We start from the raw sequence: 12,667 nt of genomic DNA on the forward strand, positions 1-12,667 counted from the left end.
TCAGTTTAGCATATAGGATGCTTTTCGTCTGTTTGACACTTTAACCCAAATCACAAGGGGTTTATGTATAGTTTTTAGAATCATTGGAGGTTATGTGATTTTTGCGAAAATCAAAGAAAATAAAATGTAATTTGCCCTATTGAAAATGATTGGCAATTGGGAGGGATTGGGATTTGACACCTGGCAGGCTTAAAATGTAAGGCTAGCAAATTTTTGAGTAGGGAATCCTTATTTATAACCATTTTCTTCAGGGCAAAGTTCTGCTTTTGATCATCTGTATTTGCTTTATCTTGAAACTTGTTGATTGAAGATGTTTTCTTCTTGAGGCAACCATGCAAGCTCTGACCTTTAAATCCACCATGGAATTTGCTGTAAAGGTTCTTTGTTATATTTTGCGTTCTATAATTATCTGAATTGATGAGATTTCACTAATATAGTATTATATTGTACAACTTCTCAATCGCGGAGAGATATTGGTAAAACTAAAATTGTCACTCCTAAGTTGTTCAAGATAATTCACAGCTTTTGAATCTCCAATTTGCACCCCTCTTAGAATAATGGTGACATCCTCAAGAGGTTACTGCTTTGTGAGGTTTGGACACGCAGCGAAGTTGTATTGGTCTGACTGATGTCCATCAAAACTCCATATCAAAGTCACGAATCAGGATTTTGGAGAAAGGAATGAAATCTGAACTCAAGCGTGAGATTTTATAGAAATCACTAGTTAATCCCATGAGGCAAACAACAAACACAAATTTTAGAGCAGAAGATCCATAATCAACCCACAACAGTAAAAGTAAGTAAGATCATTATTGATTAGCCAGGCGAGCGACTATGCCGATTATAGGTGGCAAAAGCCAGACAGAAGACAGTAAGAGCACCAAGACTTCTGAGCATGATCAGGAAGAGCATATAATTTGGGAGATGCTCATTTACGCATAGGCCTCAGGATTCTGGAGGAGATAGGCCTCAACTGCTTTGTACATGCCCAAGACCTTTTCTTTGCCGGCCTTGACTTCATCCTCATCCAGCTTGAAATCCCCCTGAGTGTAGTATTTGCTCGTCACCTTAGAAATGGAACCACCATCAGGTCCCTTCTCAAACTTGATCTCATATGTTATTTTCTCAAGCTTGTCAATCAATGCATCCCCTTCGACCAATGTGTAGCTGTATGTTAAGGCATCTTCATTCAGTTCATCGATGCGATACTTGATAGATTTGAAGTTGCTACCTGCACAGGAAGAACTATTAGCCTATTCTTTCCTTCTTCATGATTCAACATGTTTTCTCTTTTTGAACATTTGGTTGAATGAATCTAAACTGTTGATGTCTTTGCAAAAAGTTGATGACCTTACCTTCTGCAAAAGCGATTTGCTTTATGCTCCCAGCACCTCCATCACCCTCAATGATATCCATGCTTTTGATTACTTGTGGTAGGAGCTTTGGAATCAAGGTATGGGAGTCAACAATTGAAGCCCTGAAAATTCTTGATGGGGCAACAGGCGAAGTGTGTTCATCGGTGTAAGATGTCACCCCCATGATATTTGCCTAGGGATATCAGAAAATATTAAGGCCAAAGATTGGCCAAGAGGAAAGTTCAGTATTGCAAGACTATGGCAAAGGAATGATATTTAATAATTTATAGGTAGGAGCAATTGGGAACTTTGTAATCATCTAATCGCTAACACTTGCTTTTGTACGTCTGAGACGGCCATGTTCCACTATTTGTCCAATTTTGCCTGTTTTCGATGTTTTCAATCTAAATTCCAACTCCAAATAGTTATCCAGGCATTGCAAAAGGATAAACTAGGTTCCCTGAGTTTGTGGGACTGCTCCAAGGAGAATCACTCTATTTTATTCTTCCCCTTGTCACCAAATTCTTGAGTGAAAGAGGCAGACTGCCGTGTGACGAGTACTTCAACAAATAGACCGAAATGCAAGAGTTAAAAAAGTGCAAATCATCGAGCAGGAACCAGAATTATGCCTTTCGGAAGAAAACAAAAAAAAGACTCTACTTTGAGGAATTCAAGTACTACTTGCTAAGAAATAATCCTTAATAGCCCACGTATGCTCCATAACACTCTTGTGGTATTGACGGCCCAGGGCACATTGGTGGTGGACCAGCCGGCTCTTCCGGTGGTACTGCAGCAAAAATCAGGGACATTGGGCCTCCGTGGCACCTCTGGTGGGATACCCGGCTTGTGAAATGGTGGCGCTGTTGGGACCTCCGGTGGAGATTTTGCCGGTAGATCATCTGGGCCGGTGAAACTCAAATTTAGCTGAAGCATGCACAAAATTTTGGTTGTCACGGGCCCGATCAACTTTCTGGAGTGATGATACAGAGTTGGAAGCTTGCAACAGCGATGAAGGTCTTATACTCCCCGTTGTTGAGGATAATGCACGAAGGAAGATAGTTTTCTTGACCATTTTTTTTCAACTCCAGTAATAGACTTTTGTTAAATAAATTAACCCTAATCCCAGATTGAACTTAAAAAGCCGGCAACTCTTGAAACCAATCCAGGGACTTAACTACCCAATCCAAACCCCTCCGAGAATCGATATGAAAAACTACTATGTAGAGCACCTGCTACTAAATGATAACCACCAACCCAATATCCCAGAGAGCTAGTTGTCTTTTTTCAACTTCAGTAATAGACTTTTATTGAATAAATTAATCCTAATCCTAAATTAAATTCTAAAAACTGGCAACTCTCGAAGATAATCCAGGAATTTAATTACCCAATTCAAACCCCTCCCCGAGATAGTTTTCTTGATGAAGCTTTGATGAAATTGCATAAACTACAATTATAAGAAAGAGAGAAATTTCGGTGGGACGTTTGCTGATTTGTGGTCAATGGTTGAAAGAACAAGACGGTGACACTTGGATTTGGTGCCGCGACACTTGGACACAATTGCCACGACGATGACACTTGGATTACATGCAAGGGATCCCTTGTTTTTGTCATAAGCTTGTGGGCTCTTTTTCGAGAAATTAATATGTCATTGTCAATTTTTTTTTTAACAAGAGAACTTTAATTTAAAATTTTTTATTTATCGTCATTTTTATATTACCATCCAATTCAACCCTCTCGATTTTTACCTACTGTAGGTGCAGTTCCAATCAAATTGCTTTCCTTTCTATACTTATCGAACACAAGATCAAAAGGAAAGTTTTCCCTTCAATTATTAGAGAAGGAACCATAGCCCTTAATCAAATCCAATCGAACCCAGTTGTCTTTAGCAAAGTTGATTTGCTGCACGTCCGACCATGTTTCTTTAGTCCATCATTGTGCCACCATACAGGCGGTTGAAAATTGAAACCTAAATTATTATTTTTGAGAAATAGTGATTTGTTTGGATTGAGCATTATTTACCCAATTTTATTTGCTTATATCATCATTACAATTTTTAATACACCTTTTTGTCTTTTCAATTACCTTTTTATCTCACATACATCACATCACAAAAAACGCTACAGTAAAAATATTCCAAATAATCCCAAATAACGCTACAGTAGTGCTTTAATTACTTAATCTAATCAACCCTCGTACTCAAATGAGCTTTCGTTTGAAAAAATTTTGGGACATGTTAAAAGTATTTTTTTTCTTTTAAGATTTGAAAAGCACAAATAAGAAAGGGAAATTGAATCCAAAATCTTCAATTTTTAAAATTTCAACTTTAATCATTACACTAAGGCATAGTCCCATGTTAAAAGCATCTTTCAAGACCTTTCTTAAACAAAATTTTTGGCATGAATTTCCACACATTTCATGACTAAAAGGGTGCCAAATAAAGGAGTTGTTTGTTCTTGTACCCTATCACACAGGGAGTGAGCAAAAGGTCTATATTGCCCCTGAAAAGCATGCAGGGGTTATGTTGAATGTGTAGAAAGAACCACGCCTTGAGGGTCTCACTTCCCATGCACTCATAAAAGCGTGGTCACAATGGAACAGTAAGAAACCACGTCCTCAACCGGCAAATACTGTCAGTTAATTGGTCGAAGGCAGCTCGTGCCTGTCTGCCGGGAGAGGACTACGGTTTTGTATTGTGTTCCCTTAGACCTTAGTCAAGTGACAAACAGAAAGTGGGCAAATCTAGCACGCGCTCCCACTTCACGGGCTCGGCGTGTACTCTCACTGCCACTGTTCCTCTCATTCTATGCGTGACATGATTCGCCTCCGTCAACTGGATTCCCACTGTGGCGGTATCTCTAAGCATGCCCACGCGCACTCCTTGGGGTGGAGCTTCACAATTTATTTTCTTTTCACTTTTTTATTTATTTATTTTTTCATACATTCAACCTAGGACTGCTGTTGAGTTGAGTCGAACTCGAGTAGACAAATATAACTAAGTTCGAGCTCGTCAAACTTTTAAAATTCGAGCTCGAGTTCGAGCTCAACATCAATTTATAGAACTCGAGCTCGAGTGTAATTAAATATAATCAATTCAAATCAAGCTCAATCGAACTTATTCGAGCTCAATCAAGCCTAATCAATATCAAGTAATAAAAATTAATATTTTATATATAATTTTAAATAAAGGGTATTATTGACATTTCATAATAATAAAAATTAAAATATATATTATAAAAAGCTCGATAGAGCTTGTCGAACTCTCGAATATCATATTTCCAAAATTGAACTCGACTCAATAGCTCTAACGAGCAGCTCCAACTCGAGATCGAACTTGGTCAACCGAGCTCGAGCTCGAGCTGCTGACCAAGTAGCTCGCGAGCTTGAGTTGAGCTACTTGGTTCAGCTCCACCCTTAATTCAGCCAATTTGGAAAAAAAGCTTAGGAATCTGCATGTTGTTCAATGTGAATGGAAGAAAATTCCGAAGCGGTCAATTTCTTGAAGACAACAGAATACTTAACTTTAGCGGTGCTAGTGGCATCACACATGAATAAAGGCCGGATTCACTTGCTCACACGTTCACGGATCATACGGTTGAAAGTGAAGTTGGATTCAATTTCTTTTTTTTTTCTTTAGTAAATAAAAGTCTGAGAGAATTTTGTTTCAGACAGCCAAAGATGTACTCCCGAAACCATTACTTTTAAGAGTTAAGAACGTTTACATTTAGTGGTTTTCACGTGTTCGTGAATCTTATCGTTTCGAAAACGTATGGTTAAATTTTGAACCCTAATCAGTGATCACTGAATTAGTAGTGTTTACAAATCCATACCGCTAGATTATTCATGATTTGCAGATAGTTTTAGGTGCTTGTGAATCTTGACGTTGATCAAATTGAGAGCATGGAGATTCAATTTGAAATGAAAAGTAATGTTGTAACACAAATCTAAACGTGTTTACAAGATCGCGAGCTAATCTTTTTTTTTTTTTTTCGATAACGATAATAAATTGTACAACTTATTCTATCATTATCTATAGGGAATGGGAAACTTAAGGAGGCTCGTATGTTAGGTATGCAGACCTATTAGACAAAGGGAATGTTACGACATCATTCTTGAATTTTTTTTACAGCAAGTTTACATTCCAAGGAAGGATTTAAGTTCCTCCAGATGGCCACTAAGCCACGCTCAGTGATTTATTCAAAGGTAAAAAATCTCTTAATGTTGCCAAAATGTTTAGAGCGAGGTAGTCAGTGTTATCATTCCTAAACCTATAAATGTGAATTTGTTAGCACTTATATGACCGTTTTAACACTAAACAAATTGCGATGAAATGTTTTAAAGATAAGACAATAATGTGAATAACCGAAAACAAAAGGCCAGGAGAATTTCACCTGCACTTTTTGTAGAGGGAAAATCGTAAACTCACATGAGGCCATGAAAGGAGGGCGGATAAACACAAGGTGACAAGAAGTACGCAAATTTTTGCTGTTGTCTCTTACCCCATTAACTGGACTTTAGACTAGACTTGGAAGCCAAACCGAATGGGGGATCCAGACTCAAAAAGGAGAAGATAACCAGAGAAGAGAGAGAGACAGAAAAGACACGAAAATGATCATAATATTTTTATTAAAAGGAAAAAAAAAAGTGGAAAAAGCAAGACGAAAGACGACAACCTTTTTCTCTTCCTCCACATTGTGACAAAATGCGCCTCCCAACAAAAAGAAAATAAAGAAAGCAGCCTTTTTCCCCTTTCTTTTCTTTATTATTCTTCTAACCTGCCTTGCCTTTTGTTCGTTTCTTCATACGCCTATCCCATTTGTATAGATACGTGTTACTAGTTACTACTGCTTCCCTACTTATTATCCAATTTGTTGTGCCCCAGTTCCCTTCCTTTGTCTAAAAATTGCAGCAATTTGTCCTCGAAATCAGCACACAAGATACAAATTTTCTTGTAATGGCCTTCTCAAATTGATCATCGATCCGGGTTTTTGAGTTTTTCAGCTGGGAATCCATTTTTATTCTCTGGGTTTTAGCTGCTATGCACATCTCCATATTCAACCGACAAGAAAATTTGGTTTTTTTTTGGGGGTGTCTTTTCTGGTTTTAAGCCAAGTGAGAGATGCAATCAGTGAGCTCGGAGCAGGGGAGATCGGCGGCAGATACGAGAGGGAAGCATAGGATTTCTGCTGAATTGAAAAGACTTGAGCAAGAAGCTCGCTTTTTGGAGGTCACTCTCTTTGCTTGACTTCTTAACTCCTTTTCACCTCTTCAAGTATACATTCAAGCTTTTCTTTTTCTTTTCTATTTTTTCTTTTTCCCTTCTCTTGTGGCAATTGATTGGCGATTTTCGTTTTGATTTTGAGTTCAAGTGGGTCGAATTCTGTTTTCTTGCATTGTTATTGTTCAATAAGAAAATGATGTCACACATCGTTTTTCTTCTTTTTATCTTTCTATATCAGGTAAAAGTGTGGTATTTTTCAATGAAATTTTGTACCTTTTTTTTTCTGCTGAGGAATGCAAGGGTTTAAAAGCGGGATAAACTTTGTGTTAGTCATCTGTATTGTCTCTAATTTGGTTTTTGCGTTTGCAAATTCTCGCCTTTGCCGATTGCTGCTGTAAATTGGAACTTTGAGGTGGGTTTGTGCGTTTTGCAATTGCAGTTTTCGTGAATAAAGTGTTGAAGTTGATTGCAGTTTTGAGTTTGTGTTCAAATATAAGCCTCTTGCTTCAAAATAGAAAGTTCCAGTTTTTTCCCACTATGGACCCGTGACTATCTAGTCTCTGTCATGTGGACGAACTTCTGATGTTGATCAGTGTAGTTTTGAGTAATAATTTGCCCCGGCAAATTGTTAAGGCTCTGGGTTGAGGTTCTCTGCTGGTTATTAGTGTTTGCAAAGGCTTGGTGGGCTAAGTTGTGTTGAATCTTTTATGCTTTCAAAGCATAATTTAGTTCATAATACACTGTTTTATCCAGAGAAAATCCAACGTATCACTTGTCCCTCTTTTTTTTTTTGTTGTGGTAGCCGTTTATTCTGCTCCAAACGAACACTTGATATGTAAGATCCTAGCCGATAGGAACTTGACACATTGTATATAGGGCATTAGAATTTGTACTTACAAGGGTCAATTAAAAGGAAGCCACATTGCTATCTGAAATGGCACCGTGCCATGACCTGCAGCATCACCAAAATTTTGAATCAACTCTGCTAAGATAATGAGGTTTTTGATTGACTCCATTATGAAGCACTCAAAAGGCTGACCAGTTGTAAGCCAGTGATTACACCTCAGTAATCACCTTCCAAGGTGAAGGCAAAAATATGTATATGCAGTTATAAGCCAGTCAATAGACCATGAAGCACGTGAATGCTAACCTCAAGAAGTGGTTTTCATCTAAACCCTGTTATATGTAACTCCTCTCACTTCACATATAGAGTAAACCTTGTCTTTTCTTTGAGATTCTCCTTCTCTTTCCTTGCTTAACAGCTGAAGTTAATACAATCCAGTCTATTTGTTTTTGAGTTTTATAATCAGTGGATTTTCTGAGGATTTGTCTTATAAGTTTGGTGGCAAGTAAGCTACTCTTCTTGGTTTTTAGTTGGAATATAGTATGGAGACGCTGAATGTTGCACCGGTTGGTTTCTTTCGAAAATGACATGATATTTCTCTATTTCCCAGTTGTTAGACATTTTTACTGAACTAAGAAGTACACTGTTACTACTTTTTAGTGGCCCTGTTCATTCCTTTGCATGAAGTTTAGAAGAAGACACTAGATGATGCTACTTGGAAGAGGAGGTTTGCAGTTTAACAAACTGCTCATGTTTGATGGTTGTTTGGATTTTCTAGTCCTAAGAAGGTGAAGGGTGTGGCTGGTGTTTATAGTTGGGTGGTTTTGTTGATTAATAGGTTGCAAAAGGGTGCCAGTTTCGTGGTGACTGTTATAAAATGCGTCTGTCTGAGATCCTTATCCCTTCCTCCTTATATTCAACCTGTTCATCTTATCCAGAAGAAACCAGCACATTTCACCATTCTTTGTACCTGATTAGTTTAATTTTTGGTGTAGCTCAAAAGAATTTAGCAAGGATCTTGCTCTGGTGCCAATATAAATGATGGCAAGGGCAAGGGTTCCTCATCCTCTCGTGAATTATGCAAGCAAATGCATCTGCAAAATGAATTTGTGCTTTACATTTGGATTAAGCTTATTCAATGTCGATTTTATAATCATGATTTTGGGGATCAGGACAGGAACTGGTGATGTTAGACTATTAATGTGGTTTGTAGTGCTAAGCTTAGACTGAGACCAAGTAGTAGTTAGGACTGCTTCCCCATTATCTTTAGATAGATATTGGGTGGTCATGTTTATTAACTCTCACTAGTTCGTTAACCTTTTGATCCTTTCTTGTGAGACTGCTTGAGATGTCACCTGACGTAATGACTGATTCGGGTTGTCTGCAGCGATAGTGTTTCATGAATAATATTTCATTCCCTAAAGATGATGTTTTTCTGTGTAGGAAGAACTAGAACAGCTTGAGAAGATGGAGAAGGCCTCAGCTTCTTGCAAGGAGTAAGTAAATAATAATATTTACCTGACCCAATAATTGTATGAACAATCCTTTCTACATTTATGGTAATGGCTCAAATGAATTTTCTGTAATGCAATCTAGGATGCTGAGTAAGGTGGAGACAAGACCGGATCCGCTACTTCCGACGTAGTACACCTCCTTGTATTTTTTTCAATGCTTTGAAAGTCTGCCGTTCCTTTCAAACCTCATTCTAAAAGAACTCATTTCTTTCTTCCAGGACGAATGGCCCGCTCACTCCATCCTGGGATCGATGGTTTGAGGGGCCTCAAGAGAAATCAGGATGCAGGTGCTGGATTCTGTGATTGTTGGTGCTAGAGCAGTTTGCTAAATTGATGGTTGAGCTTGTTACAGAGTACAGATAGGAATATCCTGTCAGGTTATCAAATGATCCATTGTGCAGAGATTCACAATTTTTCCTTACTCTAGATTATTCTATATCAAAAAATTCTATGTTTTCTCCCCTTTCAGTTACCCCTAGAAATGGAATGGAATACAGCATCGTGTACAAATGCCCATTTATGTTCTTGTAAACATGATTAAGAAATTTCACCTTATAACCAAGAGATAATTTTCTGTTTTGTATCCTCATATATTTCTTTATTGCCCTTCCTTCGGTTTGTTGTTTTTTCCTTTCTGATGTGGGCAAACAGGAGGAACGGGACTTGGCCCTGTTATCAACCCCACCCCATATTATGTGTCCTTTGTGATTTTGGCAGTTTAATTGCTGCAGCGCCGCGCCCATTTCTTGGTTATGACTGTACGTGTCCAGTGTGCATCTAGAAAAATTTACACATGCATTTTAAAGTAATTTGACACTAACAGTTATTAACAAAGAAGAGGCATAATTTATCATTTTAGTGATTATTACAAGTCTAATGCCAAATTTACATTTATCGAATATTTTGTTGTTCGTCTTTATTATCAGGTTTCAACTTTTGATAATTTGTTATAATTTGCTCGTCCCTACGTTGTCGACGATGCATGAGTTTTAGTTCATGTGTGGTCTTCAATCAATTATTTGTAATCATTTCTGCGGGTTGTGATTGACATTTAAAAGGCTAGCTCGCAGAGGATATATTCCATTAGCGGTTGAAGCCCATCCAAAAGCTCCTTATTAACGTAAGCAAATCTCACTCACACGAAGCAAAATCTGGTTGAAGAACCGTATAGTCTTCCGCCAAGCGAAAAAGCAAAGCGACCACTAAAAATCACCGACCGACAGATCAACAGGAGCACAGAGGACTAGGATTAAAACATATTTTTTAGCAATCAAACTTGCCAAATATTCACTCAGCTCAGGAGAAAATGAAATGAAAGGTACAACATACAGCACTGGGTTTTCCCTTTCCTTTTTCCACGCAGAGGAGAACTCAATCTGCAAGTGCAAGGAAACCAATAAAAACAACGTATTCCAACCACAGGAGCGAGGACTTCTACACATGAACCTTAATATTCTTTATATCAACTCTCCAAGCTTGGAGCCTTTCCACTAACCCGTTGTGCTACCCAACCCAAACCATCATACAAACCTTCACCAGTAAGGGCAGAGCAGGCTTGGATGTGCCAATCATGATCTTTTATGCTATGAAGGGAAAGCGCATCAGTTATCTCAGCAGGACTCATGGCATCCTTGAGGTCCTGTTTATTTGCAAAGACGAGGATAACTGCACTTTGTAAATCCTCATGCGGGAGCAGCCTGAAGAGTTCATCCTTCATTATGGAAATCCTGGCTCTATCAGTGCTATCAATTACTACAATCACAGCGTGAGTTCCACGGTAGTAGGTAGCCCATGACGTCCTAAGCCGATCTTGACCGCCTAGATCCCAAACCTGATTGAGTAGCATCAGCAAATAAATTAGATCAGATTAGCTGAAATAAGACATCAGAATGCACGAGCTTTGCTTTGTTGACTAGGATGAAACCAATGCTAGATTCAGGTGAGGTTTCTGGAAATGCAAATATGAAGTGCCCTAGAAAATATAGGATCTATATGTACTGTACAGTCAAGCTCCTCAAATTTGTATTTGTGTGTAATATTTCCCTCCAAGAGCTAGTACAACCACAGGGGCTTACACTTCGTTTTGCACCATCCAAGAGACACAAGAGACCAATGATGTCAGTCAACCTTTTGCCAATACAAACTAAAACCTACTTCAGTTTTTCAACTATTACATCTTCTTTTCCTCATGACTGAAGGAAGAATCTGTACAGGTGATCTGCCTACATACTGATGACAGTTCGTAATAACCACCTTGTTCCCATCCATCATGGTGAAATAACCAATATACAGAGGACAAGTATATCTAGCACAAAATTTGACTATCTGTAATTGATGCTGGCTGGAATTTTATCTGAAAAACCAATAAATATAAATATATATTTACTAATTCCCTGTTAAATCAAACTACCAGTTCTCCAGCTGAAAAAGATTCCTGAGTGCCATAAATTGCTACAAAGATCCACCTTTCTAATTCACACGGAGTCCAAAATCTCACATAGAACCCACAAACTCTTTAAGACCTAATTTTACATTTCCTGAAGTAACAATTTGACAAACAATAACATCTACAATGAGCATATATCAATCAGTTAGTAATTCGAAATTCCTACATCTTATTGTCAATTAACTAAGTCGAACACACTTAAAAATGCATTTGTAAGTATAAAACATCAGCTACGTCAACCATGTCCAGAACCAGCCACGTATCAAGAAATTCTCCAAGACAAAACCTGAAATTGATCAAGACCTAGCTTCCCGCAGAATTCAAATTAAGAAATAAACACATTCCAAGGCATAAATCGAAAAAGCAACCGACCTCAAATCTTATATTTTTATAAACAAGTTCTTCGACGTTGCTGCCGACTGTAGGATGAGTAGTAACCACCTCCCCCAAATGCAACTTGTAAAGCGTTGTCGTTTTGCCGGCGTTATCCAATCCAACCACCACAATCTTGTACTCCTTCGCCGGAAACAGCATAAACCAAAACCTAGACAAAAATGCTCCCATCCTTCACCTGCACAATTAATTCCCAAATCACTATCAATGAAACAATTCGAAAAAGAAAATTCTCCGATTGAGCAACTAAGTGCCAACAAATAATTCAGCTCAAAATTTTTAATAAAAAGAACATAATATAGCCAAATTGCTTTCTTTTAACCTTTCCAATTGAGAAATTTAACTGAAAGAGACCCTAAATCGGAGCCGGGGAAATCGAAAGAGGTTCTCTGGGGAATTATCTCGAGATCGGGTAGGATCGTTGTTCCTTCAACGTCTAATCAAAGTTTGCAACTTGGGAACTTTTATAGGAGCTAATTTACAGTTTACTCCCTCAACTATCATTTACTTGTAAGTAACCCCCTAACTTTTCAACTCCCTCAACCAAAAAAGCGTTTGGACTTTTGCCTAGTGGAATGGAGTAGGGAAGTTTTGATGTAATATCAAATTTGGAGTCTCTTTCTTGTACAAACGATATTGCTCTTGTTAATAAAATTGCTCTCTCACTTCGGAAGAGTTAAAGACATAAAACGTCCAAAAATAGAACCCTTTGGATTGGCCATTTTTCAAAAATAAGTTTTTCAAGTAGAAAACTACAATAATACATAAATAAAAATAATTCAAAAAATATCTCATCCATATAATATATCAAATATTTCAAAAAATATTTATAGTAAAAATTTTTTATATACACTGTTATAATAAAATTTTTCAAAAACACTCCCAAAAACAGTTAAT

General features: G+C 37.8%; 3 protein-coding genes across 4 annotated transcripts; 1 reads left to right on the top strand and 2 right to left on the bottom strand.

Annotated features, from left to right (window-relative positions):
• Positions 1 to 682: 682 nt before the first annotated feature.
• LOC140037533 (major allergen Pru ar 1-like) lies at positions 683 to 2,462 on the bottom strand. Its single transcript, XM_072081881.1, has 2 exons — positions 1,356 to 2,462; positions 683 to 1,231 (listed from the first exon to the last, which is right to left on the bottom strand). The coding sequence occupies exons 1-2, from the start codon at positions 1,537 to 1,539 to the stop codon at positions 933 to 935; spliced, it is 483 nt and encodes a 160-aa protein (XP_071937982.1). The 5' UTR covers positions 1,540 to 2,462; the 3' UTR covers positions 683 to 932.
• A 3,318-nt stretch (positions 2,463 to 5,780) lies between these two features.
• Positions 5,781 to 9,520, top strand: LOC113734191 (guanine nucleotide-binding protein subunit gamma 2). The gene is made up of 4 exons (XM_027260580.2): positions 5,781 to 6,579; positions 8,861 to 8,913; positions 9,014 to 9,058; positions 9,150 to 9,520. The coding sequence occupies exons 1-4, from the start codon at positions 6,472 to 6,474 to the stop codon at positions 9,232 to 9,234; spliced, it is 291 nt and encodes a 96-aa protein (XP_027116381.2). The 5' UTR covers positions 5,781 to 6,471; the 3' UTR covers positions 9,235 to 9,520.
• Positions 9,521 to 10,175: 655 nt separating this feature from the next.
• On the bottom strand, positions 10,176 to 12,260 carry LOC113734192 (uncharacterized). Of its 2 annotated transcripts, none has more exons than XM_027260582.2 (3): positions 12,125 to 12,260; positions 11,750 to 11,948; positions 10,176 to 10,762 (listed from the first exon to the last, which is right to left on the bottom strand). In XM_027260582.2, exons 2-3 carry the CDS (start codon positions 11,939 to 11,941, stop codon positions 10,394 to 10,396), a joined length of 561 nt encoding a protein of 186 aa, XP_027116383.2. In that variant the 5' UTR covers positions 11,942 to 11,948; positions 12,125 to 12,260; the 3' UTR covers positions 10,176 to 10,393. The 2 variants fall into 2 exon arrangements, with proteins under 2 accessions (XP_027116383.2, XP_027116382.2); XM_027260581.2 differs by having other exon boundaries at positions 12,093 to 12,230.
• Between the last annotated feature and the right edge of the window lie 407 nt (positions 12,261 to 12,667).

Source organism: Coffea arabica, chromosome 3c (assembly GCF_036785885.1).
Source record: "Coffea arabica cultivar ET-39 chromosome 3c, Coffea Arabica ET-39 HiFi, whole genome shotgun sequence".
Taxonomy (NCBI): domain Eukaryota; kingdom Viridiplantae; phylum Streptophyta; class Magnoliopsida; order Gentianales; family Rubiaceae; genus Coffea; species Coffea arabica.

Bases quoted from the DNA above. Each gene is read 5' to 3' on its own strand.
- LOC113734192 (XM_027260582.2), bottom strand. From the start codon at position 11,941: ATGGGAGCATTTTTGTCTAGGTTTTGGTTTATGCTGTTTCCGGCGAAG. The intron at 10,763-11,749 runs GTCGGTTGCTTT...CTACTCAATCAG, and splicing joins ATAAAAATATAAGATTTGAG to GTTTGGGATCTAGGCGGTCA.
- LOC113734191 (XM_027260580.2), top strand. From the start codon at position 6,472: ATGCAATCAGTGAGCTCGGAGCAGGGGAGATCGGCGGCAGATACGAGA. The intron at 8,914-9,013 runs GTAAGTAAATAA...AATGCAATCTAG, and splicing joins GCCTCAGCTTCTTGCAAGGA to GATGCTGAGTAAGGTGGAGA. The intron at 9,059-9,149 runs GTAGTACACCTC...TCTTTCTTCCAG, and splicing joins CCGGATCCGCTACTTCCGAC to GACGAATGGCCCGCTCACTC.
- LOC140037533 (XM_072081881.1), bottom strand. From the start codon at position 1,539: ATGGGGGTGACATCTTACACCGATGAACACACTTCGCCTGTTGCCCCA. The intron at 1,232-1,355 runs GTAAGGTCATCA...CTTCCTGTGCAG, and splicing joins GCAAATCGCTTTTGCAGAAG to GTAGCAACTTCAAATCTATC.